Raw genomic sequence first — 27,215 nt, forward strand, 5'->3', positions numbered from 1 at the left:
CTGTGGATCTAAAATTACAGTGCAATGGTTCAATTGAGGCTGAAGGAGTATCGTCCCTTCGCTAAAGTTGCGGACGCCTCCAAATCATCTTACGTTGCAGTCATTACAGCCTTTTCATCTCGATCCAAAATCCAAATATTTCAAGCAGCCGGGTTTTTGAAATTAGGAGGCTGAGCGCTGAGTATGAGACCTGAGCTGAGAAGTTATGTCATATAGCACCACGTGACTTCGAACCCCTGGAAAGGGGCTACTTTTGCAAAAGTTTGAGCATCCAATCATCTTGTTCTTTCCCTCTAGCGATCTCGGAGTCGCGTATTATATCATTCGAAGTCCGGAGATACCCTTGTTTGGCACTAATGCGGTCTCATTAGAACCGCCTAAGATTTGCTTCTTGCATTATGGGGCCCGGCAATTCCTTGGCCGGGACTAGGGCGAGCCCCCCGAACCTTGCACCATCCCGGGGATGTCAACATACAGCGTCGTATTCGCCGCAATGCAATGTAATGAATAACATCGGAACCAAGAGAAGGAAGTATCAATCGGCATAGCTGTATGCCAATAGATCAATTTTCGGCAATATTTCGCCGTGCTTACTGTACCTTAATATGGATCGAAGAGCAAGCCCCATGATAAGAAAATTAGTTGTTGAACGTGCGTGGGTTTTTTTTTTTTTTTTTTTTAACTGTCTACCCTTCGGATTATACACGATATTAACATCGTACCCTGCGAACAGCTTGCTTTTGGTAAATATTCCATTCCATCCTGAGGAGAATCCAATAGCTTGCCAAATTTCCTAGAAATCGAATCCGCACTGTGTCTGTATCTTACATTGTTGCATCCAGGCTCATTTCCTTTATCCCATAAAAGAGCGTTGCGGAGGGTAAGTTTTTTTTATCCTACCAAAGCCTCAGTTACACGTTAACTGACAGTAAAAGTTTCCCCAACTAATTTTAATCTAGCCTTTTGCAATTTTGCAACTTAATCGATGACGATTTTAGAAAGCCTCTCCTATACACACTTGGCCATTGGGCTGGTAGCTTACAATGTTATCAAGCCTTTGTATGGACTTCATGTAAACCGTAAAAAGGCGATAGCTACTGGGCTGCCTTACGTATATACAGCGGTTTACGAATGGAGCATGATATGGCTTCTCGTCAAAGAAATCGCCTGGCCCATTTTGAGGGCTCTAAGGCTTGGCTGGCTCGTTAAGTACTCAAGACCATCATGGAACTTCGATGCCAAAAACAAAGTCCATGAAGAGTTGGGCGATATCTTCTGTGTGGTGAGCCCTGGGGGCTTTCGATCTTCGTTGGAGACCCAGATGTCATCTGCGAAGTGACAAAGAAGAGAACAAAATTTCCACGCCCGGTCAAGAGTTTTGTCAAGGTTATGGGCTACTTTGGGCCCAGTATTCTTTCAGTAAGTTTCGAATTTAACGGCGATATAATTGATCATAGAAAGTTTTTATCTGACAAAAACTCCACAACTTCAGAGCGAGCATGACGAATGGCGCTTCCACCGGAGAGTGACTAACAAAACCTTTACTGAACCTAATCATAAGGTGGTTTGGTTTGACTCTCTTTACCAGGCCAGCGCAATGAGAGATGAGTGGCTTTCAGGTCTCGATAACATCACTTCAAACAAAGAGGGTATTATTCACAAGATGGGCTCGGATTGTATGAAACTGGCCCTTCACGTAGTTACTCTCGCTTCCTTTGGTGTTCAGATTCCATGGACAGCACAGAAAGAGGCCGTTCCCGCTGGTTACGAGATGAGTTTCCGCGAGGCATCCGAGTTCTTCCTTGAGCATATCGCAATCATGGCCTATTGCCCCCAATGGCTTTACAAATACGGCCCCAAATTGGCCCAAACTGCTGGCGTCGCTGCTAAAAATATGCGAAGACATATGATGGAGCTTATCCAAATCGAAGATGAGAAGCTTCAGAATGGTGAAGACGGCAAAAACCTACTCTCAGCCATGTTGCAGAGCGATGATCCCGAAGCACAAGCAAAAGGTGGGAGTGCTTACGATACGGCCTCAGTTAGTAAAACTGGTGTCCGAAAGGACTTCGTGATGGGTAATAGTGCCATCTTCCTTCTTGCGTAAGTACATTTTAACTTATTTCTGTATCTACGTCTCTATAGATCCAATAGTTAGTGGCTAACAAATCGTGAGCGTCGGTATTCAATTATAGTGGCCATGAAACAAGGTATATATCATACCCCATTGATCTTTAATACCCCATATCAAGCCTGCAATACTAATTGACATTGTTGACTATAGTGCGAGATCTCTTGAGTATGCGCTATTCCTCTTTGCGATGCATCCAGAGGCCCAAGAAGAAATATTCGAAGAAATCGACGGAATTCTAGAAGGCGTCGGAAATATTTACGATTTAAAATACGAAGAAGTTTTCCCGAAGATGGTAAAAACCAATGGAGTATTGGTAAGGAACAACCTGTCAACGGAAACAAAAACTCGAGCTCAGAATAACCAATACTTCCATTTAGTATGAGGCCACACGCTTATTCCCCGTCACGCCATATATACCGAAGTCCACAGAAGACGTCGTCGATAGTTGGTTCATTTACAAGGACCAACGTGTTGATATCCCACCTGAGAGCATGGTTGCTTTGAACGCAATTGGTGTCCATTACAACGAGCGATACTGGCCAGAGCCATACAAATTCAAACCATCTCGTTGGTACCAATCTCAGAAGCAAGAGTCCCTTGGAATTTCCCCACAGGATACGCTCCAACTTTCTGGATCAAACACAGATGCTGCAAGGCTCTATCGACGTGGGACATATCTTGGTTTCGGAGAGGGGCCAAGAAATTGCCCGTAAGCCCAAGTCACCTTCTTACATTGCTCATAATCGCTGCTGACTCTCTTACTCCACAGAGGAAAACGTTTCGCCCAAGTTGAGATCATGGCGACATTTCTTGCACTATTTCGAGAGCATCGGATGGAGTTGGTCCTGGAGCCTGGAGAAACCCACAGGGATGCTTTCGATCGTGCCTGGGCGGCTCTACAGCGCAGCAGGATGGTTATTACGCTTAACTTGTTTGAAGAGATCAAGGTTAAACTTGTACCTAGAAAATAGACCACAGAGCCGACGGCAAACACCGTTGACAGGGCATCCAGCCCAAAGATTTGTTATAATTTAAAACACGCAGTTGTATGCCTCGTTTATTTTGGAACACATACCATGCCGATGCTAAGGATTCTGGAAGAAACCGTCTTACCTATGTCGTTATCATTGAGGTTTAGTACGCTATCAATGGAGGAATTTTCCGGGTGTTCCGATGAGCTTGTCTCGGCTGACCCTCTCCACAAATTTAAGCTTTCCCCTCTGTATACCAGGTCGAAAGGTTGGTCCTTGCTTGATTGTTGTACAGGGATTTGAGGCAAAGTGTGTTTCCGGGCCTATTGGCAGTCTTGCCGAGACTGACTAAATATTCCGGGGATGACTGCCCGCCGAAATCCAAAAAACAGGGATCTCGGTGGGCAAGGCGACTCCGGGATATGATCAACACAAGAAGGATCACAGAGACCGGGGGTATGACCGGTTCCACGATGAGCCCTCGTTTTCCAAACTGCTGACAGTGCATAGTATGCTATGTCCATCCTTCAGCTGCAGATACGGCTATCATTCACACTCACTGAAACCGTGTCTCCTTTTTTTTTTTCCGCAATTGATGCGAAACAAGAAAATGTATGCCGGCCGGCAGTCCTTTTTCTTACATCAGCGATTCTCCGAAAACGACATGACAGCCAGTATCATAATTTATTCCAGCTAGGCCTAGAACTCACGCCACTATCAACAGATCTAGAAAGAAGTGGATTGAGAGTGCTAACTCAAACGCTCATTCAAAAGCCGAAATAGTTCAGCAATTCTCGTGAAAGCAAGGAATAAAATAAGTTATTCTTGTTTCTCAGGAAAAACCAAGTCTGCGTTCAACAACGATACCAAGAACCATAAACTAAACACTCTCCGAAAAACGGATTTTAAGAGCTCTCTCTATATACGCAGATAGTAAACAAGGCACAAATTATCAAAAATGGCACCGTGCATTCCAAAGAAGTATACAGCGGGTCAGAACCCAGTTACCAAGTAAGAAGAGAGAAGCGGCCGATGTACCAACACATTCGTTTTGTGGTATTTGCTAACATGAGAATGGCAGATTCGAGGGTGCATTCGTCGTTACGAAGATGGATCCCCCAGAAGGAAGATGCTTTTTATTCCACACCGTTATCAACGTTAATCACCATCGCGTCAAGGCCCTTGAGAAGTCTGGGAAGAAACCACCAAAGCACTTCCACCCGAACCAATACGAGTACTTCAAAGTGATTTCCGGGCAGCTCACCGTAGAAATAAACGACGTCGAGCATATATTAACACCTGAAGATGGAGAAGTAACGTTGGAGCCAGGTCCGCATCACAGGCTGTGGGGAACTCCGGGACAGAAAGATGACAAGGTCGTCTTTCTTATTAGTGCCAGCACCAATGCCAGAAGCTACCAGCTTGATCAAGCATTTTTTGAGAATTGGTATGGCTATCAAGAGGACATGATGATGCGTGGCACGGCCCCTGACCTCATTCAAGTCTGCTGTGTGAGTTACCAAGATATTCCAAAGTCATGGTATTATGGTAATAGTGCTAATAAATGTGAATTAGATGTTCGAGGCCGGTGATTCATACTTGTCGCCCCCTTGGTGGGTTCCATTCAGACACTTCTTTGGCTACTGGCTTACGGTCATTCTTGGATACTACATTGGAAGTTTGCTTGGATATCAGCCATTCTTCCCAGAATGGACTACAGACTGGGACGCTGCTTGCAACAAAATGGAGAGTTCTTTGTTACAGAAGAAATTTGCGAAAAGAGAGCTCCAAGATATCGTCAAGAAGAATTTTGATGTAAATGGAGACCCCCTACCGGCCAAGAAACTCCTGTAGATGAGATTTGTAGCTAGTCATGCGGTCATCGATATTTTAATTCTACATGTATTTCTGCAACAAGCTATTCTATTCAGACGTGAGATTTGGATACATGTACATGTATATGCGAGTGTTGCAGAAAGCGAGGAGCTCGAGCTGTTGTGTAACTGCCTTGGAAGACAGAGTTTTTCAGCTCCTTGACACGACTCAGGCCAATCTCGATTTTAGATAGCCCGGACTCAGGCATCGAATTTTTGTTTTGTCAAATCAATATGCGTAGATCTAGATGCTAGCTGCTTATTTGCTTATCTGTCGTGAAAGCTTCGACTAGTATCGCCAGCCTCGATGTCCAACAGTAGAAAATAGACAGAATAGCATAACATAGGGGTTTTCACAAGCGCAACCGTAGAGTCCTATCGCAGTCGAGAAACGACCGACCCGACGTTCCGAGGCTTGCCTATCTCCGGAGGGTTGGCAGATAGGCAATTGCGTACCTTGTCAGGGCTGAGTCTGACGGCTTAAGTTTCTCCTGCCGGCATTTACCGTCTAGGAGACGTAGTTGTGTTACATGATCAAATATTTGGAAATGTAGGTTTGGAAGATTTTTTTCTGTGTTTCGTATGCCGACGTGTCCTCGGAACTACAAACTACTTAGTTATTACTAACTTTTACGCTAAGTTGGCACCGGTGTCAAAGTCGCTGCACATTCCGGGCGAATGCAGAATTTCTCGCTGTAACATAACAGCCTATTCAGCCCTGGACAGGATGTTTCCAGGTTATGAAACCCCCACGCGAGAGTTGTTATACGGCATTCGCATGGAAAGTCATCAGTAACAAAGGGCTCCCGCGATTCCGGTCGTACGCCGTAATATTATAGTCAATCTAAGCCCCGAAACAACTGTGTCCCGTATACCGAACGGATTACTGAGACAAGTTTCCCGGAAAGTCTCCAGGGTCCTCGAGACTAGGAATTTTCCGCCGTGATGGACCCTGAAACCCCCGGGAGGGGCTTTATAACACTAACAATTGACATTAGCTAACCGTAAGATTCAGATCGGGAGATTTTTTTATGCAATGCAATGCAATGCAATACGTCGGAAACCAGTCCCGTTCGAGTGTTCTCACATAATCTCATTGTTGCAAGGATAAACTATATCCGATTGCGATGCTTCCTATCCGAATTTCTATAGGCCGTAAACGTTATCTCAATATATTTCAATCCAAATACATGTGAAGAAAAGAGAAAATATTCATATGCTTTTAATTAATAGACGCGGCATCTTTTCCCGCATTAGTTTGATATTCAGTGCTCCCCCGTCTCCACATCTGCTCCACTACAGCAAAACTACAAGCTTGCAAGCTCTGTCTTTGGAAGCCTTAAGCTCTTTACATATTATATACTATCTTATCTAGAGCTTTCCCAGTCGGAAAAAGCTCGCATGGAGAGCATCATAGCCCGACCACGAAATCGGAGTTTTGCTAAAGAAAAGATTCATACAATGTCTGCAAAGAAGGTATCTGCAAATGGCAGCAGTGTTGCTATTCAATCGAAGTCGAAGCGAAATACTCCTCTTGGAGTTATCAAATTAGCTAGACTTCACACTCTCGAGTCGCTACTTTGTGTCTATCCAGCAAGTAAGTATTGATTTCCTACAAACTGTGATTTTGATCGAAGTAATTTTGCTAACACATGAGCGAAACTTTAGTATGGGGAGCTTGCTTGAGCGCGGGGAGTCACCAGAAAGTCTTCACGCCATCGTCATTCCTCAACGTACTCTTTGCAAATTGGATTAGCATGACGATCGCACATATGGCATTTTGTACCTTCAAGTAAGAAAGGAAAAGCTAAAAACATCAAGTTGGAAATTTACAAGTTACTGACGCTTGTGGTGTAGCGATATCGTTGACCGAAACTTCGATGGGAAGGTCGAGCGAACAAAAGTTCGGCCTTTACCAGCTGGAATGATAAGCCTTCGGGCAGCGATCATTGCTTTTATCGTAGAAATGGCTCTTACGGTATACATCAGCTATATCACTTTGGGCTTCGATGGTGCTCTCGTTTGTGCTCCCGTGTGGATCGCGAGCACGATCTACCCATTCATGAAACGAGTAGTTCAGTGGCCACAGCTCGTCTTGGGACCCATCATTGGAATGGCGGTCTTCCCGGGCTGGGTTTCTGTCGCTGGCAACTTGAATACGATTCAAGATGCCGTGCCTATGTTCCTCGCAACTACTGCCTGGGTCGTTTATTTCGATACTATCTACGCAACTCAGGTATGATACCGCATCGGGGCTATTTATTTACACAGAGATCATTACTAACGGGCGTTTATAGGATACAAACGACGACAAGAAGATAGGTGTCAAGTCTCTGGCGGTACTTTTCCATAACCACATGCACCAATTCCTCGGCTTCCTTGGATCCATCCAGATAGCTTTGTTGTCTTTCACTGCACGCAAAGCAAATATGTCAGCACTTTTCTGGTCCTTGGGAGTCTGTGTATGGGGTTTGAACATCCCATTCCACCTTCTTTCACTGGACACCAAGAAGCCTAAGACCGGAGGGAAAGTTTTCCTGATGAATATTATCCTCGGGCTCTGGATCACGATTGTTGCTGTTATTGAGCTTTGGACGACGACTGTTATGCACTTGGACGTTAATGATTTCCTCCTTAAGACGGTGGTGCACAACATTACCCTAACTGCACAGAATATTAGAAGCAGCGTAGCATTTTAGATAGTATACTATGTTGAGAAGGGATTGAAGGGTAGGTAAGACAGATCTGCAGAATGTAACAACGGCGCTTTTTTGCTTGCTGCGTTCATATCGTGTATTCGGACTCGCAATGGAAATGACCAAGTTTTGTACTCAGTTTTTCTTTGTACCCTGCACAGATCGCAGGCTTTTATGTTATCCTAAAATTCCTAAGAAAGGCACTTGGTAAATGGGCTGTTCGAGCTGTTGTTGATGCCCCGAGTATCGAATTTATTCTTCAATTGTTGTATTTTACCTAGACCATCGCTATATAAATCTAGATATCTCGAACCCAAAGACGAACTCGGGAGGCCGACCTTGCTAAATATTTATCGAATATCTCCGTTGACGCAATGCTAGGTACTTTTGAAGGACATGCTTCAACGTTTAAGCTTATCGAAGATGAATAGAAGATTGCTTGCAGTGTCCGATAATGTTGTTTTTAAATTTCACAATATAAATTTATAAAAATCTATTAAATACAAAAACACAAACTATCAGAACATATGGATTATAGGATAACACAGTCACTTCCAAGCTTCGACAAAGCCCGTGGATCTACATGTTTCACCAACCACCACCCTGTATCGCCATTTGAATGCTTAGCATTCTGACTTATCCCCACTTCCTTAGGTGTCGAATAGGATTCATCGATATTAGCCTTTTGTTGCGGATTGCAAGTAACCAAGCTGCTATCGTATGTCTCAAGATATCCCTGAGATATCAAATCATCCAATCCCCAGCATGCACTGGTATCGACTTCACAATCCCACATCTGTTCTTCTGGGGCGAGATAATTGTAATGCGGGTTTACCATCTCATCCCAATCATGCCGAATTGGAACTTCAGATTCACCTCCATTCGTATTTTTCTCTCCCTCGAGGTTCAACTCGAATACGCTCGTATCCTCCGCATAAGGACTTGAAACGTCATTATAACAAGTCGGAGCAGCCTTCGCTTTCTGGCGAATAGAAGAAATAGTAGGTTGCGTCACCGCGATTTGTTGGAGCCTCTGACGTCGATTCTTTTGTTTATGTCGACTATGTTGGTTTTGATGACGAGTCTTTTGTTGTAAAATGTGGGATCTGATTGATTCTACTTCTCGCATCAAAGAGGATGGAATTGGGTATGGTCCGATGCTTGAACTTAGAGTAAGATCGTTATTGTTTGGTTTTGGTGTATATGGGGTTGTGGGTTCTTCTTCGATTGGAGATAGGGATGATGTGCTCGAGCTTTCTAGAGATGGGGTTCTTTGAGGAGAGTTTAGAGAGGGGAACGGTGTGTTTCCGAAGCAAAGAAAGCGGAGAGAAGTGAACATTGCGATATCTGCTAGGAAGAAAAATAAATGTAAAGGTAATATAAAACAAAAATGAAAATAAAATTAAAATTAAAAAAGAGGCTCTGTGATCTATAGATCCGGATCAACCTTTGTGAACCCGATTCACTGGCGAGGAGTTGAGTAACTTTGTGTTGTCTCGTGTTGCAAATTTTCACGAGCCTCGGCTGCGTTGCCCTCGAAACAAAAAATCCGCCAAAATAAATGTAAAATCTATTGATCTCGCTATGGATCCTGGTGAACAGGTGGGGGAGGGGCGGAGAAAAGTTGTAAGGGTATTTGAGCCGATATTCCTGCAAAAAAAAAAATTTTTGGTTTGAGGCTGAAGTTTTGACCATGTACAAAGGGCTATGAAGCTAGTGAAACCACGGTGTTCCAATTACGATAGCTCTTGAAGCTGAAGCCAAGTCATTGTGCAAGGCATCCGCATTTAGAAATGTTACTCTACACATGTACGTGGCTCATCTGACGTCTTAAAGGTGATGATACGGCCGGAAGCAGCAAAAGATCAAGAGCCTCGAGGCTAAAGCATCGTACTAGGGCTTATGGATGTTTCGTTACAGCTGGTCGATCAGACGGCATCACCCGGAACACTGAGCGTCCCGTAGCACCACGGGATCCGGAGCTAGAGGACAGAACACGGGGCCTCCCGAGCGCAATGATAACCGGCCACATCAAGACCCACAGGGCCCATAGTAATCCACAGTGAGATCCACACCGACCTGCCGATGGCTGCGTGCTCCACTCACTAAAACAGCGCATTGGCCAGGGCTCGGTTAGCTGGTTGAGCATTGGCGAGGGCAAGAAGCATCCGCGCTGCAGGAGGAACTAGTGGGGGAACATTCGAAGCGTAAAGACGGAATTACGGATAGCAGCCTGCATGAGTAACATGCAAGCCGCAGCGGGTATCGGGAGATATCTAGATTGGTGAGATGATAGGTGTGCATAAGGTAGTGGGGCCAGCACCCCGTCTGTTTCGAGACTAAGGTAGGTACCGAATTACGTATATTAAATTTGCTGACGGTCATGGTGACAGTATATTAGATTGATTGCGACTCGCTCTAAGGTATTGCGTGCGATGAGATGAACTAGGTTAGCCTGTCCCGTTTAGCCTCTTATATTGTGTGTTTGTGTGCATGAAATAAATGGTATCGTCCGAGGGAAAAGCGGGCATCCCTCCGCCCAATTGCAATATGATTCTTGATTAATACCTATAGGATGGGAGGGGGCCCAGATACCCATGCAGAAAAGGAATTATCTCGTAAGCTGTAGAATGGGTAACTGGCAGGATCCCAGAAAATCGATGCGATGTTTGTCTCGTATTGTCATGAAAGGGTTCAGAACCGGCCTTGTTGTTGTTCCGAAGCCAGACAGGCAGCCTATATCCGCCTTGAAAATTGCTCTTTCTTTGTGTGTTTCTTTCGGCCGGTTGGTTACGTAATCGTCCCTTTTGGGCAAAGCAGCCAATCCATATTATTAATGTTGTTACACACGGAACTTCTCATGTCAGTTGCCCGGTCAAATGTGCCCTGTCCAGTCCTTCACCCATTCAACTGAGCTCTAACTGCGCTGTCCTGCAACCCTCTCTTGTTTCGTGAGCTGGCCTTAACTGATAATTATTCTCCACTCTGCTACTGCTACTGCTACTACTCCACTCCACTCCATCAAAGTACGCTCGCTCCATCGTTACTGTGCTGCATCGTAGCTTCCTATCAAACCTCCCAATCTTCCAGATAGTAGTGTCGCCAGCCCTAGCTAGCTAGCACCTAGTCCAGTTTCAAACTCACGCCTACGAACATTGTCACATCATCAGATCATAATCTCCATCTTCACCTCCATCATCGTTTCCATCTAGAATTTCGCAAAAATCATCAAGCAAAACAAAAATGGCTCCAAGAATCCCAAGTATTCCATCTTCCACCGATTTGTCCGGTCAGTCTGTCCTGGTTACAGGCGGTAACACCGGCATTGGCTTTGAGAATGCTCGTCAATTCCTACAACTCAAGGCATCACCTGTCTACCTCGGTATCCGAAACCTCGAAAAAGGCGAAGAAGCCAAGAAAATACTCTTAAATGACCCAGAAGTCAAGAAAAAGAACCCAGGAGCCGTTGTTGAACTCTACCAAGTTGACTTGGCTTCTTTCGATTCCATCGCTGACTTCGCCCAAAAGTTCCGCGAGGTAAAGAAGCTGAATATCGCCGTCCTCAATGCTGGTGTCAGCTTCTTCAAATACATCCCTACTTCAGACGGATATGAAACCGTCCTCCAAGTCAACTACCTTTCTAATGCTCTTCTTGCCACTCATTTGCTCCCATTGTTGAAGGCTGGAGCTGCTGCTACGGGAAAACCATCTCATCTCGCCTTCGTTTCCTCCAGCATGCAGCACATGACCTCCCTCAAGAAGAACACCATCAAACCTGACGAAAACATCATCGACTGGTTCAACGACAAGGCTAATTTTGGTATGGATCGCTACAACGTTAGCAAACTTCTGCTCACTGGCTTCACGAATGAACTCGCTTCGAAAGTCGACACCAACCAGGTTATTATCAACTCGATGTGCCCTGGATTGGTCGCCACCAACTTTGATAACAATTCTCCTTGGTACTTGAAGTATTTGATGAAGGGCGTTAGATCCCTCATGGCCCGTACTCCTTCTGAAGGCGCCCGAGCCTTGACTTTGGCTGCGACTACTGGAACCGAGGGTAATGGGAAGTACTACAGCGATGGAAAAGAAGCACCGTAAGCCCACTTAGTATATCCCCAAATGTGCGATATTACTGACAATGATATCATACAGGTCTGCCGCGCTTCTCTTGACAGAAGATGGTAAGATTTTCCAAAAGAAGTTGTGGGATCAAACACTTGAGCGAATCCAAAAGCTCGACCCAACCTCCCCTCCTCCAATTTAAGCCTTTCGCTTGGTGCACTGAATTTTTTTCTTTTCTTTTTTTGCTCGGAGGCTATTATAAAGAGCCTCAATTTGATGGAACCCTACCCAAGACTTTTAATGTCCCTTAGATCATAATTCGCAATCAGACTGGCCGCTTTTTAAGATTAATACGCAATGTCCTTGCTTAAATACAATGTGAGAAAGCATAGATAGATCCCAGACAAACTCAACTTTTCGTATACATACTTAGCCTGTAATCCTTCATAGTAAACTACTCGTTGCCTTCCTTAGCATATGGTACTGCGGCTCAAGGTGCATATGAATCCCCTGTCAATAACTGAAGATCGTTTCCGACTTGTAACACAAATCCAACATGCAGTCAAGGGAAGCCGCGGAGTTAATGCTACATATTCGCTCCCACCTCCATGTTCGGCCGAATTAATCATTATTCATGTCGTGGCGCATATCTAGGCATGCGAACTCGAACAGTTTGTCGACATGTGTATCACAGAATTTTCATATCAATGTAACATCATTATCATAGGTGCCGATTGCGAAAACATTCTTGGTTTTGGGCTTGATGCTACCTCATAACCGCCTTGTCTCTAGACTAATTGGCTTGGTATAATCGACCAATGTATGTTCGAAGATGGCATACCCCATCGCAGGCGGCCGCATGGTCACCATGCATACGGGTTCCAATCCTTCATGTTCGTTCTTCCGCACTTCGACGCAATTTGCAACTCAACAGTTTTGAATTTTGTGAATGGACACTAGTATGAGACTTGATAGATCCGTGCCTAGTACATCTACTGGGTTAGCCGGGCTATCTAAGTGTATATAGACCGATCAATTGTATCATTGTTAAAGATACCTAATAGCATTCTATTCCCACCTCAAGCCCCTCATTGTAAACTTGTCCCTATATTCTGTCCTCTGTTTGGAGAGAATATCCTTTGTTCTCGAAATATGCTTGAAAATACTTTGCAAGGAGCCCTGATAGGGGTTACAGCCATCTCTACATTTATTTTATCATTGCCACCTACATCTTTTATTCGTTATGCCATCTATCCACTCCCCGCATTACTCGTGCTCAGGGCACTGCTGTGGCCACCCACGGAAGGACTAGCAAAGGAAACATACCTCCTTGGTCTCTTTATGACAGATACATCTTTTAAGATATTCGATTATCTCTATCTACAAGGATTCGATGCGCCCGCTACCTTCCACCAAGTCGATAGAGTCGGAAAAACTATCACGAAGGTCCACGAATATCCTCAAGGCACTTCGGGTCGAATCAAATGGGCACTGTCGTTAGTTACCTCCCATCGAGGGATCGGATGGAACATACAAGCCCCATTGCAAAAGATTAAATACCCTTCCTCCCGCGTGGCATTCGTCCTTGAGTCCATGGTTAACGTGCTATCCATATACTTGGGACAATACATATGCGGCAGTCTCTGCGACTACATGGTCCAAATTCTCCAGAAGGAAGTAGACCCACCATACCCTTGGGTTTATAATCTTTTTATAAACGAAATATTCCAAATGGTGGTCGCGTTCATGGGAATCTTTGCCATGGTATCGAATAGCGTTTTGATTTATAACTTGACACGCATGATCTGTGTTACCTTAGGAATCAGGGGCGATTGGGGCAGGCTCGAATCGTGGCCGGATATGTTCGGGGATTTCGAGGACGCTTGGAGTATTCGGAATGTCTGGGGGAGAGCATGGCATCAAAATCTCAGAAGGGTATGGCGTCTTATATATCCCGATCGAATCGACATTGAATCGAAGTACAAGGCTAACATCAGACGTCCAGTGCCTTACTGCACCCGGGGAAAAAATATCTTGCCTAGTCTTCGGTAATACTTCAAATCTCAGTTGGATCCCGCGATTGATCAGACGATACTTCCTTGTATTCTCCGCATTTGGGGTCTCCGGCCTCTTACACTCCCTTGCAGTGTACTACGGTTCCAAAACCGACACTATGCCGTACGAAGATTCAACCCCCCTCCATATGCGGCCCGGGTGGTATGCGACCGGTTACTTCTTTTATCTCCAACCCTTCGCCATCACCCTCGAGGATTTCATCTGTTGGGCCACGGGGGCCTCCACCGAATCAAAGGGTGTAAAAGCAAGTAGAGTTAGATGGTTCATCGGCATGGTATATACGCTAGCCTGGTTCACCTGGGGTACAGCAGCCCTATGGATTCATCCCCAACTTGCGTCTCTTGGCTACCAAAGGACTTCAGATGCTGAACTAGGTTATGTTCATATTCTGGTTTCTACCAGTGAGGCTGCATCTATTTTACCATTGAACCCTTGGCCTGCAGTAGTTCAAACGGTTAGTCCGATGTTCTGGGATTTGTATGGGTATTTGAAGAGTTCAGGAGTTGGGGGACATCTGTACCTGTATGCGTATACCACCCTTGAGATACTGGGCGGTAATGGGTCAAAGTTTAATGTATTGAAAAGCGCTAGCAGTGTGATGTAAATACATCCATGCCTAGAGCTCGAAGTTTACCGGCCGCTTGGATTCTGGAAAGTCTATAGGTTGAGCAAATATAATGTAGATTAATAATCGATCTCTCGGATAGTATATTTTCCGATCAATGCTTACAGAGATGCGTTCGCATATTTGGTAATATAAAATTTTAATTTAGCAGTCCCAACGGATAACCACACAATCATATCCTAGTAGGTGCGGCCAGTATCTGGTATTGGATAAAGTGGCCTTGTGCCAGATAGAGATAAGAAATACATTCCTTGCTACAAGGCAAAACAAGGACCTTTGGCGTAGATGCAGAAGGAATACTACCTAGTACTTTATACATGACGTTACTGGAATCTCGCAAAATTTAAACAGAAAACGGAGCAAGGATATGTAATGTGCGGAAATGTTGCAACACAGTCAACGTTACACAAACGTACAACATTCTGATAACTTGGAGTATATACATACATGCGCCGCGGAGGCTACCACTAATTAACCACCGTGTAAATTATAAAAGTTAACAAAGCTTGAGTTTCTGGGGATTAAGGGTGGTGTAGATCCTATTCTTCGTCTGGCCCCGAACTAGTAGTCCTCGTCCTCGTCTCGATCGTCGTCTTCGCCGAAGCAAGTATCGCCGTCAGCGCTGGAGACTGGGCGTTCAGCGTCAGGATCCCCACGGCGGAGGTAAAGGTTGCATTGGGAGGATGGATAACCATAGGAGGGAAATAAGGAATAGGTAGGCAAGGATTAATAGGAACGGGGTCCGTGATGGGGACAGTAGAGTTAGATTCTGAACATTTACTAAAACTTCCCCTCCCAGGCCTTGCGTCCACGATGAATACATCGCATCTAAAGAAGCATTCTATTTTTCTTGCCTTAAAAACCCATGGGAAGTTAGAATCATATACGTCAATATTTTATCTCGGAACGCTCTGAGGGAGTAGGCCCATGGGCTGATTTAGCTTACCTCGACCTTTTTATACTTGCAGTCATCGTATGGGGTATAGTAAAGTCCACGAAGGGCTGGATCCGCTCTTTCCTCACTCGACCTAGTCTGTCTTCGACCCGCACCATGGCCTCGTGGCCTTCGTCGTTGCGCTTCCGACAAAACTTTCACCCGTTTCTGGATTTGGATTTGTGTGCCACACATCATCTCCAAATTTAAACTCCAGAAAATTTCCTTTCGCATCTGGGGCTACCTCCATTGGATACGGAAAATATTTGGAACCAAGGCGACATTTGTTTTCATCATTTACACCAGAACACTTTGGTTGACTCAGGATCGGATTATTAATCCCGTCGAACATCTCGGCTTGAATATCGTGGACGACGTGATATTCGAAGGATCTCTTGGTCAGATTCATCTCGATTATGCGAGCCCAGGTCAAATTTATAGAACACTCTCCGGGCATGAAGTCTTGCATTACTTTGACGCAAGAATCGGCGTAGTCTGCAAAGACAGCCGGCGCAATACCAAGCGCTAGAAGAAAAAGATTAATAACTGATACCCGCATATTTCATTTTGGTTTAATTTTTTTCGCGCAACTAATAGTCTTTGTAAAATTAGGAAGGGGAGAACTAGGTACAAGACCACAGTCAGAAGTTAACTTAGGGTAGTGTGGGAATCAATTCGATACTTTCCCGGTTACCACGCTGCGAGGCGCAATAGTGCCTTATTTATTCACCAATAATCGAATTGCAGGCGGGGTAAATTTAAGATCATCGGCGAGCGAGAATTTCTTTTAGACTATCTCTTTACTGTTCACTGGGTGTAAGGTTTTATAGTATAAAACTGGCCATATACCGCATCGATGCTGAATGCCACCAATGTTCTGAAATATCGCCAACGGCTCTACCACAAACTTAATGTTTCACTTCTTATGTAATTGGTCAAGTTATACTACAGTGCACCATTTTACATGGCTTTGCCACAGAATTTTATGCTAGATAAATAGTTGCGAAGCTCGAAGGACAAGTAGAGTGAGCATAAAGTTGATTGTGTGTTAACTTAGGCAGTACAGTTACTAGTAGTTTTCTGCCGCATACAACTTAGAAACAGAAATACTACATAGCTTAGCTTTGCTGCACTTGTCTGGTTTTAACTCAAGTACTTTCGCGTCCCATACAACCATACAGGAAATACAACAGCCAGAATACAACTCAACCTAAGTTGTATGGGGGCGTTTGAGAGTTACAGCACAGGGGAATGAATGAAACTAAAGTTTATATTCTGTATATGGTATATGTGTTAAGAACAGCATCTATACAACAACAAAAAATTGGAGGTCGAAAATACAACCTCCTCGTTGTACCTTCTTAGAGGGTGCTATACAAGACTAGATTCGGACCCAAACCCATACCCTCATCCGACTCATCCTTCGCCTCCTCCTCCTTCTCTTCTTCTTTCTTCTCTTCTTTCTTCTCTTCTTGGCCCTCTTCCTAGCCCTTGCTTTCTCCGCCTTGAAGTACAGAAGGACCGCCTGTAGCCACGGGACCAGCGGGCCCACCCGCACTAACGTTCAATAGGAGGTCGTTCACATCCTGGGCTTTTGCGAGTAGCACAGCATATCGGCCCCACTTCGACTTTGGCGGCATCAAGTAGTTTTTATAGTTTTTCTAGCGTGATCTTGACACCCTCGTCGGCGAAAATTAGGGCAGCGTACGAAATGGCGAGTTCGAGGGAGGTCATCTTTGGTATAATGCATACGCGTGGGGTATTATGGTTCGCGGTGGGGTCTTTCAAATTGTGCTATTGTATATGACTTCAAGCTCGTCTTTGTATGTTAGACGATGGAGACCACCTGTTCCTTTCAAACACAGTAGTTTAAAACATATTTTTTGATCTCCCCAAAGTTTCTAAATTAGTTTTCCAAACATCTGTCCAGGCACCTTCGACGTATCGCGTGGTACCGGTAGGGTTTGCGTTGCGCGTGGTATTCTGCTAGCCTAGCGCATTGCTTTTTCCACCATCCAGCCAAAAAGTTTTTTTTTTCTGGTTCCCAAACGTTTTTCGATTCAATACCACCCCAAGAGAGCTTCAACATCTTCGCTCTTCACCACCAATTCATCAATTTACCCAAAAACTCGTCTACTCGAGTCGCACATACCGTCGCTACGATGGGGAAAGGCCGTTCGAAGCATCAGGGCCTCCCAGACCCTATTGAGATGTACCATCCGCATCTTGCGAAGAAGCGCAAGGTCGACGATGACGACGAGAAGCCGTCGAAACGAAAGAGAGGCGATAAAAAGTCGAAGGCTGCTCCTGTAGTACCGGAAAAGAAGAATGAAAAAGCTGTTAAACAGCAATGGGTGAAATCGAAACCTGCAGCCACCTTGCCTACAAAGAAGGGAGGGAAGGCTTCTGCGCCCAAGTCCCAGGCGAACGGCAAGAAGGCCCCACCACCATCGGATTCTGATGAAGGAAGCGATGATGATGATATGGAATGGGAGGATGAAGACGATGAAGTTCCGGAAGGGAAACTATCAGCAGCGGACTTCATGGGCTCGTCGGACAATGAAGATCTTGACTCCAACGATGAACCTAACCTCGACTCTGATTCTGAAAACTCGGTTTACGATTCTGGTGACGATGAAGCTCGCCCAATTTTCTCAGACGACGATCTTTCTGGCTCTGATGCCGAAGAACAGCTTACAGCGGCCAACATTGCCGGTCTAACTCGCAAACTCGATCTTCAGATCGCACAGGAAAAAGAGGAAGGAGACGCTGAATTCCAAGAGCATATAACCACAAACATCGGCACCGATGAAGTAAAACCCTTTGTTATTGGTGCAGTTACCACTGATGAAGATGCCACCAAATCTCTCACCTCTCTTACCCCAGACCTCGCCCTCCTTCGCACTCGTATCAACGACGTCGTCCGTGTCCTGGAAGACTTCTCCAACCTTTGCGAAGCAGGACGTTCCCGTACCGACTACACCGACCAAATCATCACCGATATCTCGGCATACTACGGTTATAGTCCTTATCTTGCCGAAAAACTCTTCCACCTCTTCTCACCATCCGAGGCTCTCTCCTTCTTCGAAGCAAACGAAACTCCTCGCCCGTTAGTAATCCGTACAAACACCCTAAAAACCCACCGAAGAGATCTTGCGCAAGTCCTTATCAACCGTGGTGTAACTCTTGAGCCAATTGGAAAATGGTCGAAAGTTGGGTTGCAAGTCTTCGAATCTCAGGTACCGCTCGGTGCTACACCGGAGTACTTGGCAGGGCACTACATTCTCCAAGCCGCATCTTCGTTCCTTCCCGTGATGGCCTTGGCACCGCAAGAAAACGAACGATGTCTGGATATGGCTGCCGCTCCTGGTGGAAAAACCACATATATGGCCGCTCTGATGAAAAATACTGGTTGTATCTTCGCAAACGACGCGAACAAGAATCGTGCGAAGGGTTTGATCGGTAATATCCACAGGTTAGGGGTGAAGAACACAATTGTTTGCAATTACGATGCGAGAGAGTTCCCAAAAATTATTGGAGGGTTTGATAGAGTGTTACTCGATGCCCCATGCTCGGGAACAGGCGTTATCGCAAAGGATTCAAGTGTCAAGACAAATAAGACCGAGAAGGACTTTTTGAAACTACCACATCTGCAAAAGCAACTTTTGTTGGCTGCGATCGACTCAGTGGACCATAACAGCAAGACTGGAGGGTATATCGTGTACTCGACTTGTTCAGTAACTGTAGAGGAAAACGAAGGAGTAGTGGAATACGCATTGAAGAAGAGGCCAAACGTAAAGTTGGTGGATACCGGTTTGACTTTTGGCGTTGAAGGTTTTGTTAGCTTTAGGGGGAAGACATTTAACGAGAAGATGAAGATGACGAGGAGGTATTATCCTCACAAATACAATGTCGACGGTTTCTACGTCGCCAAATTCAGGAAGTTCGGACCGAGTCCGGTGGGAACTGCTAGTGCCGTACCGGGAGATGTTGAGGAAGGAGAAGAGGACAGCGGAACTATGGAAATAGATGAAGAGGGTAATGAGAAGGAGAAGGAAGAAGGTGGAGCATTTGAATGGTCGGAAGACGAGGAAGATAAGAAGATGATTGAGAAGAGTTTGAAGAGGTATAAGCGGAGAAAGGGTATCGATCCTCGTGCCGACCCGTCGAAGGCTAGTACTAAGGATGAGAAAGAAGAAGCTCCAAAGGAAGGTACGACTCAGAAATCGGAGCCTACAAAAGCAAACGGCGAGGGAAAGAAGGAGGAGGAAAAGAAGGAGAAGCCAGTAAAGGCAAAGGGTGACAAGAAAGATAAACCTAAGAGTAAGGGCTTTGTAAGGGTATCGAAAAAGGCGTAAGGTGGGAGACGGTCGATTTTACTGCATAATTGGCTCTTGGGCCATGTCACTTTTCTTTCACTTCGATATCTGTATTATAAGGATACAATCTATAGCATATATCAATACAAAAGCATCCTGATACCACTTCAAATCCTTCTCATACACTCAATCTAATCCCAGTCATCATCGTCGTCATCTGTTTTCCTAATAGCAGAGCTCTTGATAGACTTATGCCTCTCCTCCGGCTCTTCCTTCGTCTGCAATCTGAAGTCTCCCAGCTTGATAGCCCCAACGTCAACCAATAGTTTCTCAATATCTGACATTCCACACTTAGCTCCACCCATTGTCTTCAACGTAACCACTTGTTTCTTGATCTCCGTATCCTTATACACCAATATTGTAGGACAATTCCTTTCCGGGTAACCTTCAATAGCCATATCCGCCCTCATCTCACAAAATTTCACATCCGGAAACTTTCGTGCTGCCTCTCGCCATATCTCCGACAAAAGCTTCGATTCCGTATTCGCATACGATGCCGATGATAAATGCACGAACACAAAATACTGATTCGAAGACTCCGTCACATCTTTCGCATAATCTGGCTTTTGTAGCGGGTATACGCTCCCGTGCGGTGAATTCTTGCCGAGGGTAGATAGCTCTTGTAATCGTTTCTGACGATAACTCTCAAGAAAAGCTTCGTCTTCATCGTCTTCGAGTTCATCGAGTTCGTCGAGGTCTTTGCTTTCTAGACGGTTTTCGTGGGCGAGGCGGGAGGCTTCGATCAGAGCTTCTTGGATCTTGGCGGTGGGAGAAGGAGGACGTTCGGGGATAATGCCATGTTTACGCAGGATATCGTTCCTGTATTTGGAGAAAAGAATTTAAGATATCTGCCCTGTGCCGGGTAAGGGAGCCCGGGTTAGCGGGAGAAGTTGTGGTTAGTTACTACACATGGATTCGGGTTCGGTGGGGGAGGGGCACCAACCATTCAGTGTCGGCATTTGGGTTGTCGACGGGAACATTCACTGGCATGTCCATCTTGATTGATATGATATGATCGTAAGGATATGCTTATGACGAGGTTGAAGATGAGATGCAATGGGATTTAGAGTCGTGAACGTGGACAGTGACAGATTTAAATGTTGGTGGGGCTGGCGGCGCAGAGCGAGGTTTTAAGCTTATGCAGCCTCGCTAACTACCTGTTAGGCCAAAGCTGCATGCGCAAGCTTGACTTCCTGCCTAAAATATCTGACGACGCGATGTCATGTTGTTTGGTAAAACTCACAATCTATAATCCCTCGAGATCAAAAAATAAAATGACAAGCAACGATATCTCGACTTAAGATCATCAAGAATCTATTAAACGGATACCGGTGCAATCCAAAAAGCGACGTTGAAGCTACGTAATACACTCCCAAGATCTAAAGATGTTGAACACATAAAAATATGCAACAAAAACAACTCTTCCCACCCTTAGCCTCGACAGCGTCGACCTGCGCAACACAGAATTGACTATCAGGATTCTACGGAGCAAATCTTGAGGAATGACATTCCACTAGATACGATGGATCTATCAGATTGTTGTTTTGATGTTTCGGTCCTCGCCTATATATATTTTGGTCTATATATATTTTGGTCTATTTAGATATACTTCTTATTATGAATTGGAACCTCGACCTTAAAAACGTGGCCCGAAATTATCCTTCGGTTGGCCGCGAACTGTATTTAGTGCTACCTACTACCTTTAACAAACGACCCGTGCCATGACTTTGGTAGTTTTGTGGTATTTTTTAGTCGCCTAATAGTGATACTAATTCATGAGGAACTTTGGTATGTATATGAAGCGACCAGGCGGACTCCGGGCTGCACAAGGATAAAGGAGTCTTCAAATGTCATCTGCAAATCTGATGGATGCAGAGGCTCGGCTGTTTGTCCATTTACACAGATTTAAAATGCGTAAAGACTTCCTTCCTTAGAGCCGCTAGGGCCACAAAGACACTTTCATAAAATAGTCCTTAGCACCTCGATGTCCCTGAGCTTGATTAGGCTTGCTCTCCGGCCCAGCCCTCCGAGAGGGTCTAGCCCACATTTCTTGACGCACGAACTTTTAATCGCCCAGTTCAAAGCTAGTTTTTTAATGGTTTCGCCGAAAGGGATTAATCCATTCATTCGACTAGCTAGGAGTGGCCCCGAACCTAAGGTGGCAGTAAGTTTCTCTCCCTCTCACGCGTAAATTAACATTACCAACACTATATTCCTACAAGATGCGTCGACTGTCACAGTAGCGACAACAGTTACAATAATGGTAACCATGCCGTACCCTGGACGCCAACAAGTGGTGGTATATGCGTAACAGCCTTAGAAAACGAGTATGGCGGATTGTCAGAGCCTTTGGCTTCGTCGATCCCCTATTATTGTACTGCCGATACGGTATAGTAGAAGATCAGAGCAGATATTCCTAAACTTGGGGGTTCTAAATGATTTCGAGGTCAAGATCAAGGTTCGATATGAACCCTCAAAGACTTGGCGCAATGGGCTTCACTTTGTGTAACCATAAAATGCAACAACTGAAGTGTTGTGAATCAACTTCAGCCTTGCGCCCAACCTATAGCTACGTAGAACTACAACTATTGACTAGTCTCGACTTCGTTATTGACCTCATGCTTCAGTACCTAACTAGGAATCAGGACGCAAGAAAAGCCCAATATTCAGTGAACGTTAATACATAGGCTGAGTTGCGCTAGGCTAGCATGGCTAGGAATATGCCGCTGGTAGATGTCAGCGTCATCCTGATCCCGAGACGAAAGACGTGCGAAATTTCTACGCGCTTGATCAGTGGTGTGTGGGAATAAGATGTAATAGCCCTTCGAATCGAGTGCTTTTGCGGGGTAGGTGTTTCAGTAGCCACCTGCAGCTGAGGCACATGCGTGGGATAGGAATTTTCGGATTTCAGGCAAGTTATGGACTAGACTAGATGCTCAATTGACTCTCAGAACTGATGACAGGTCTTTGAGACTCACACAACAACAACGCCAGCCTTCTTACGAATGAAAGGAAGTAAAATACTGTCAATTCGCTCTGGACTTAAATCACAGACCCAATATAAACCTTAGAATTACTTTAGACCCTTAATTCTCCATTTCACCACACGAGGCGAGTCGCAACCACGAACAATTCGATACTACCAACATGCCAGAAAGTTCCATAGATACTCCAGTCACCACCGAATACCTCGGTCCGGAGAAGGATAAATTTTCTGGTGCGACTAAATCTTGTATGTACTCATCGGTAGCCCCTAGCTAGCAACCTAGAAAGCCTAGTACTAACTTTCCTTATTTATTTCACCACTTCGATAGCCCCAAAACTGAATATCTTAACGGGGAACGACGCCCCTTGGCCTGGAAATAGCTACATTATCGGCTACCAAAATACGTCAAAAGTTCTAACGTATAAGGATCCGAAAGGTGTCGTACTTGCTGAATACGAAGGAAAGCCAACACAGCGATGGTCCTGCCATTCGCGAGACGGTTGGTTAGGCCTCGCAAATGACCCAGGAGAGACTACACGCTGGCTCGGTGTCGCCAGCATAGACCAAACTGACCCGGTGTTGGTTTGTCAGGCCACTGGTATTAACGGCAGCTGGGAAACGTTTTGCGTTATGAAGAGGCCTGAGGATGGGTTCCTAGTGTTTAAGAGGGTTAAGGAAAGGTTGAGACCGATAGGAACAGGACCAGATGGTAATTTATCAGTTAGAGCATATTGGAACCATTGGTGGGGATTTACAAAAGTATCCTAGGGATATATATGCTGACGAGTGAAAGATACCCTGGTCAGGGTTTGTTTGAAAAAATTACCTGTTCTTTAGTCCATACTATCCTCGTTGCCCTAAATTATTAAATCGTAATATCTACTGCCCTGTGCCGTGGCATATGCAACAGCAAGATAAGTAGCTAAGGTCTATCTTACTATCTGGGATGAAGAGTCCGCTTCTAGGGTCCCTTCCTTTATGACGTCTTGGTACAAGACCAGTCTGAAGCGGATGTTGGTAGAGCCGGCGTCAGTGGTACCATCAATCCTAAGAATTTGTGAATGTTGGGCTGCAAGAAACGCTTGGACGTCCTCAACGCAAGTTGCTTCGTTTTTGACTAGCAAACTACGTAAGCGCCAATGTACTACAATCGACGTGTCGACTTTTCATTGGGCTTTCAAATACCAGGCATTCTTTGGAGGGTTATGCATTACTTAGCTAGTCTTGGGGCTATATAGAGCGCATATCGGCTAGCCCAGCATATACTTCCTGTTATCTAGAGGGACTCCTTTGAAACCACGGCCATCCTTTTCTTAAATACAATTTATTCTAGATATCTAAATACTCCAGCTGCTCTGTCCAGCCTCCTCTGCTAGCTCGCCGTACATCTACCTAATGGACACCCCGAAGACATCGACATACGGAACTTCTGCACCAGACTTAGACCAAGAGGAGCTCTCTCTTCTCGCGAAGCGCCTTCTCTCTCAAAAACTAGGATCAAGTGAGCTGCCCCCAATCATCCGGGACTCTTGCCTCGTACCCAGACCTGGTCGCCGGGACTCCCAATAGACCCAAATCCAATGCTCTTGATGTCCCCACAAAGCTAAGATATACGATAGGCATGGCACCGCAGCCGCTGACTTTGAATGATGCACCATGGCCTGGATATGTTTACGTCATCAGTTACGGCGATACATCCCAAGTAATGACATACCAAGATAAAAAGGTCATACTCGCAAAATACGAAGGGAAGCCATCCCAAAGATGGATTTGTCATTCGAAGGATGGGTGGCTTGGTTTTGCCAACGACCCCGGAGAAACGACTTTTTATATGGGCTATCACCGCCAGGATGACCAAAAGCTTTTGTGTCAAGTAAATCATCACAAAGGGAATGAAATGTTTTGCGTTAGAAAACGACCTGAAGAAGGATTCCAGGTCCTTATGAAGAGCGGACAGGATTACAACCTCTTATGGCCCTTGGGTAAAATGGAAGATGGCCAAATTGCTGTTATAAGGAGCTCGAATGAATGGTGGGGGTTCACAAGGACGATCTAACAACGAAACTTCTAAAACCCTATCGTTATTGATTCTAGGTCTCTGGATTCCTTAAAGTATGTCATGAATATCAAGTTTAATTGGTGGAACATCCATTCAAAAAGTTTAACAGAGTTTCCAGAAATCATGTTTGCGCAATTAGTTGTATTTCCTCATATATGCATAGTCAGAAGCCTTCTATGTAGTTCCGTAGACCCAAGGAATAGATTGTTCTAGAGGCTTTAATTTCTTAAGTTAGAGCTTCGATATTAATCTAGAATCATTGGCTTAGACAGTGCAATATGAGTCTTTCACTTTTCTTAATTTGTAGCGTTTGATTCTAACTGCAACTGACACCCAAACGATATTATTTTATCCCATGTGTCTTGCAAGCTTGACAGATTCGGGGCCGATACAATTATATACAACGTTAACATTGTACTCCAAGGGTAAGCGTCACAGTCCCGGAAGTTCTCGCATAACCATTAATTCTCTTTAAAAAAAGTCACTAGTTCCAACTATCGAGCGAATCTCAGATCTTACACTATTCAGCCTAACCTACCACAATACACCATGGAGACCCCGAACTCCTGCGATTCTCCCGTATCACATCAGAAAGTGGATTTAGCCCCCCAGCTCCAAGGCTTGAAACTCAGTCAGTATTACACATTCATACTGCTAGGCCTTGGGCAAACCTTCAAAAAGTGACGTCTACAAAGCAATATAAATCCTAGCCTAACACATACCCTTGGAATAGATATCGATACCCCAATCAAGGAGCTCTCTTCCAACGACCCCCCATGGCAAGGCCATATCTACGTAATAAAATACCAAGACACCTCTCGCGTTCTAACATATGACAAGGACAAAGGTATTGTTCTTGCACAGTACGAGGGCAAATCTAGTCAAAGATGGATTTGTCACGCAAAAGAAGGCTGGCTGGGCTTCTCGAACGATCCAGGAGAGACCACACTGTTCATGGGACATTACGATAACCGGAAGCTGCACTGCTGGGTGAATCATCATCTACCGGGAGAGATGTTTTGTATCAGGAAGCGATTGGGGGATGGGTTTCAAGTTTTGGCGCGAATTGGGCAGAGTCTACATCCAGTGGGGTTAGACGAGGCTGGAGATCCGGCTGTTATAAGACACTCAGAGGCCTGGTGGGGCTTTAATATGCTTGCTTAGGGACGTGCCGCAAAGTTGGATTTTGGCATTGCAATGTATTATAAAACATCTCGACGCTTCGCACTTAGCTAAGAGGCAGTAAACTTGCTGGTTTTTCGTCGTCCCGAGGACGTCTCGAGTCGACTAGTACTGGCTAGCCTCGAGGTCAGACTTACCCTCAACACTAAATCTACACCAATCGCCAATCAATGCAAGTGTATTTTCAGGCATTTTACACCTGCTTGTAGCCTAGCCCTGCTTCCTCTAGCTATAGGCGCCTAGACCCCTAGGTTATCAAACGTCACTCCACTTCAAATAGGAACTTGATTCTAGCGTCAGAGTTTTAAACCCGATATTTTCAATCGACGAACCACTAATTTAAAAGACTTCGTGTACTTTTGGATCCGGTACGGATATACACTTCAGTGCACTTACCTCATGGATACTCCAACTACCTCAACGTACGGCCCTTCAATCGCGGATACCGATATTGACCCGAAATACCTCTCCCAACGTTTCGCGTCAAGTAAGTTATACGCCCTGGCATTATTTTGCAAGCACACGAATTCCAAGCTGACATTTCGATATACGAACCAGGCGTAACGGTGCATCCTGAACTCACCCTCAACGACGCCCCCTGGCCAGGTCACATTTTCATAATCAGCCACCAAGATACATCACAAGTCCTCACCTACGACAAAGAAAAAGGCATCGTACTCAAAGAATACGACGGTAGCCAAGCCCAGCGATGGATCTGCCATTCGAAGTCAGGCTGGCTTGGGTTTGCGGCCGACCCAGGAGAGAATACGGCATTTATTGGACATTACGATTGGAAACTTCGCTGTCGGGTCCCTCATCTTCAGTGGAATGAAATGTTTTGCGTTAGAAAACGGTTGAAGGGTTTGGATGGATTTCAAATTTTGATGAGAGGTAATGAGGATAGTTTATGGCCTGTGGGAATATATGACGATGGTGATGTGGCCATCATGAGCGGTTCGGAGGCCTGGTGGGGGTTTACAATGATCGCTTAAGCATGTGGATTCAAATTGATAGTGGGGCTGCCCTTAATTAGCCTCGAGACCAGGCGCGCCCTGAATAATTTCGAGATTTCCCAGCACGATGTTGTTTTTATTTTCGGAGAGGGAGTTTGGAAGAGAGTTTCATCGTCGCCTGTTGATGTCTTGCAATTTGGATTTAGGTGGAAAGGCGGTATCCACAGCCTAAAACTAGAAGATACATTATCATAATGTAAGTAAAAGATGTCAAAAGA

At 45.1% G+C, this 27,215-nt stretch overlaps 11 protein-coding genes across 11 annotated transcripts; 9 read left to right on the forward strand and 2 right to left on the reverse strand.

Annotated features, from left to right (window-relative positions):
- Window positions 1-605: 605 nt before the first annotated feature.
- DFL_002606 (uncharacterized protein) lies at window positions 606-3,105 on the forward strand (the record flags this gene model as incomplete). Its single annotated transcript, XM_067631417.1, has 11 exons — window positions 606-655; window positions 734-743; window positions 843-880; window positions 960-1,045; window positions 1,122-1,282; window positions 1,345-1,419; window positions 1,493-2,103; window positions 2,196-2,210; window positions 2,285-2,447; window positions 2,512-2,843; window positions 2,904-3,105. 11 exons carry the CDS (start codon window positions 606-608, stop codon window positions 3,103-3,105), a joined length of 1,743 nt encoding a protein of 580 aa, XP_067493964.1.
- Window positions 3,106-4,063: 958 nt separating this feature from the next.
- On the forward strand, window positions 4,064-4,959 carry DFL_002607 (uncharacterized protein; the record flags this gene model as incomplete). The annotated part of the gene is made up of 3 exons (XM_067631418.1): window positions 4,064-4,116; window positions 4,187-4,616; window positions 4,681-4,959. The coding sequence occupies 3 exons, from the start codon at window positions 4,064-4,066 to the stop codon at window positions 4,957-4,959; spliced, it is 762 nt and encodes a 253-aa protein (XP_067493965.1).
- A 1,481-nt stretch (window positions 4,960-6,440) lies between these two features.
- Window positions 6,441-7,678, forward strand: DFL_002608 (uncharacterized protein; the record flags this gene model as incomplete). The annotated part of the gene is made up of 4 exons (XM_067631419.1): window positions 6,441-6,576; window positions 6,648-6,771; window positions 6,837-7,215; window positions 7,277-7,678. The coding sequence occupies 4 exons, from the start codon at window positions 6,441-6,443 to the stop codon at window positions 7,676-7,678; spliced, it is 1,041 nt and encodes a 346-aa protein (XP_067493966.1).
- A 529-nt stretch (window positions 7,679-8,207) lies between these two features.
- DFL_002609 (uncharacterized protein) lies at window positions 8,208-9,014 on the reverse strand (the record flags this gene model as incomplete). The annotated part of the gene is made up of 1 exon (XM_067631420.1): window positions 8,208-9,014. One exon carries the CDS (start codon window positions 9,012-9,014, stop codon window positions 8,208-8,210), a length of 807 nt encoding a protein of 268 aa, XP_067493967.1.
- A 1,904-nt stretch (window positions 9,015-10,918) lies between these two features.
- DFL_002610 (uncharacterized protein) lies at window positions 10,919-11,945 on the forward strand (the record flags this gene model as incomplete). The annotated part of the gene is made up of 2 exons (XM_067631422.1): window positions 10,919-11,775; window positions 11,834-11,945. The coding sequence occupies 2 exons, from the start codon at window positions 10,919-10,921 to the stop codon at window positions 11,943-11,945; spliced, it is 969 nt and encodes a 322-aa protein (XP_067493968.1).
- A 1,139-nt stretch (window positions 11,946-13,084) lies between these two features.
- Window positions 13,085-14,423, forward strand: DFL_002611 (uncharacterized protein; the record flags this gene model as incomplete). Its single annotated transcript, XM_067631423.1, has 2 exons — window positions 13,085-13,678; window positions 13,749-14,423. 2 exons carry the CDS (start codon window positions 13,085-13,087, stop codon window positions 14,421-14,423), a joined length of 1,269 nt encoding a protein of 422 aa, XP_067493969.1.
- A 3,117-nt stretch (window positions 14,424-17,540) lies between these two features.
- Window positions 17,541-19,736, forward strand: DFL_002612 (uncharacterized protein; the record flags this gene model as incomplete). Its single annotated transcript, XM_067631424.1, has 1 exon — window positions 17,541-19,736. The coding sequence occupies one exon, from the start codon at window positions 17,541-17,543 to the stop codon at window positions 19,734-19,736; it is 2,196 nt and encodes a 731-aa protein (XP_067493970.1).
- Window positions 19,737-19,888: 152 nt separating this feature from the next.
- Window positions 19,889-20,753, reverse strand: DFL_002613 (uncharacterized protein; the record flags this gene model as incomplete). The annotated part of the gene is made up of 2 exons (XM_067631425.1): window positions 19,889-20,576; window positions 20,701-20,753. 2 exons carry the CDS (start codon window positions 20,751-20,753, stop codon window positions 19,889-19,891), a joined length of 741 nt encoding a protein of 246 aa, XP_067493971.1.
- A 2,151-nt stretch (window positions 20,754-22,904) lies between these two features.
- Window positions 22,905-23,511, forward strand: DFL_002614 (uncharacterized protein; the record flags this gene model as incomplete). Its single annotated transcript, XM_067631426.1, has 2 exons — window positions 22,905-22,989; window positions 23,072-23,511. The coding sequence occupies 2 exons, from the start codon at window positions 22,905-22,907 to the stop codon at window positions 23,509-23,511; spliced, it is 525 nt and encodes a 174-aa protein (XP_067493972.1).
- Window positions 23,512-24,138: 627 nt separating this feature from the next.
- On the forward strand, window positions 24,139-25,966 carry DFL_002615 (uncharacterized protein; the record flags this gene model as incomplete). Its single annotated transcript, XM_067631427.1, has 7 exons — window positions 24,139-24,244; window positions 24,363-24,774; window positions 24,838-24,855; window positions 24,921-24,943; window positions 25,180-25,227; window positions 25,284-25,433; window positions 25,536-25,966. The coding sequence occupies 7 exons, from the start codon at window positions 24,139-24,141 to the stop codon at window positions 25,964-25,966; spliced, it is 1,188 nt and encodes a 395-aa protein (XP_067493973.1).
- A 417-nt stretch (window positions 25,967-26,383) lies between these two features.
- DFL_002616 (uncharacterized protein) lies at window positions 26,384-26,976 on the forward strand (the record flags this gene model as incomplete). Its single annotated transcript, XM_067631428.1, has 2 exons — window positions 26,384-26,471; window positions 26,543-26,976. The coding sequence occupies 2 exons, from the start codon at window positions 26,384-26,386 to the stop codon at window positions 26,974-26,976; spliced, it is 522 nt and encodes a 173-aa protein (XP_067493974.1).
- Window positions 26,977-27,215: the final 239 nt, after the last annotated feature.

The sequence above is a fragment of the Arthrobotrys flagrans genome (assembly GCF_004000055.1).
Source record: "Arthrobotrys flagrans strain CBS H-5679 chromosome Unknown unitig_3, whole genome shotgun sequence".
Taxonomy (NCBI): domain Eukaryota; kingdom Fungi; phylum Ascomycota; class Orbiliomycetes; order Orbiliales; family Orbiliaceae; genus Arthrobotrys; species Arthrobotrys flagrans.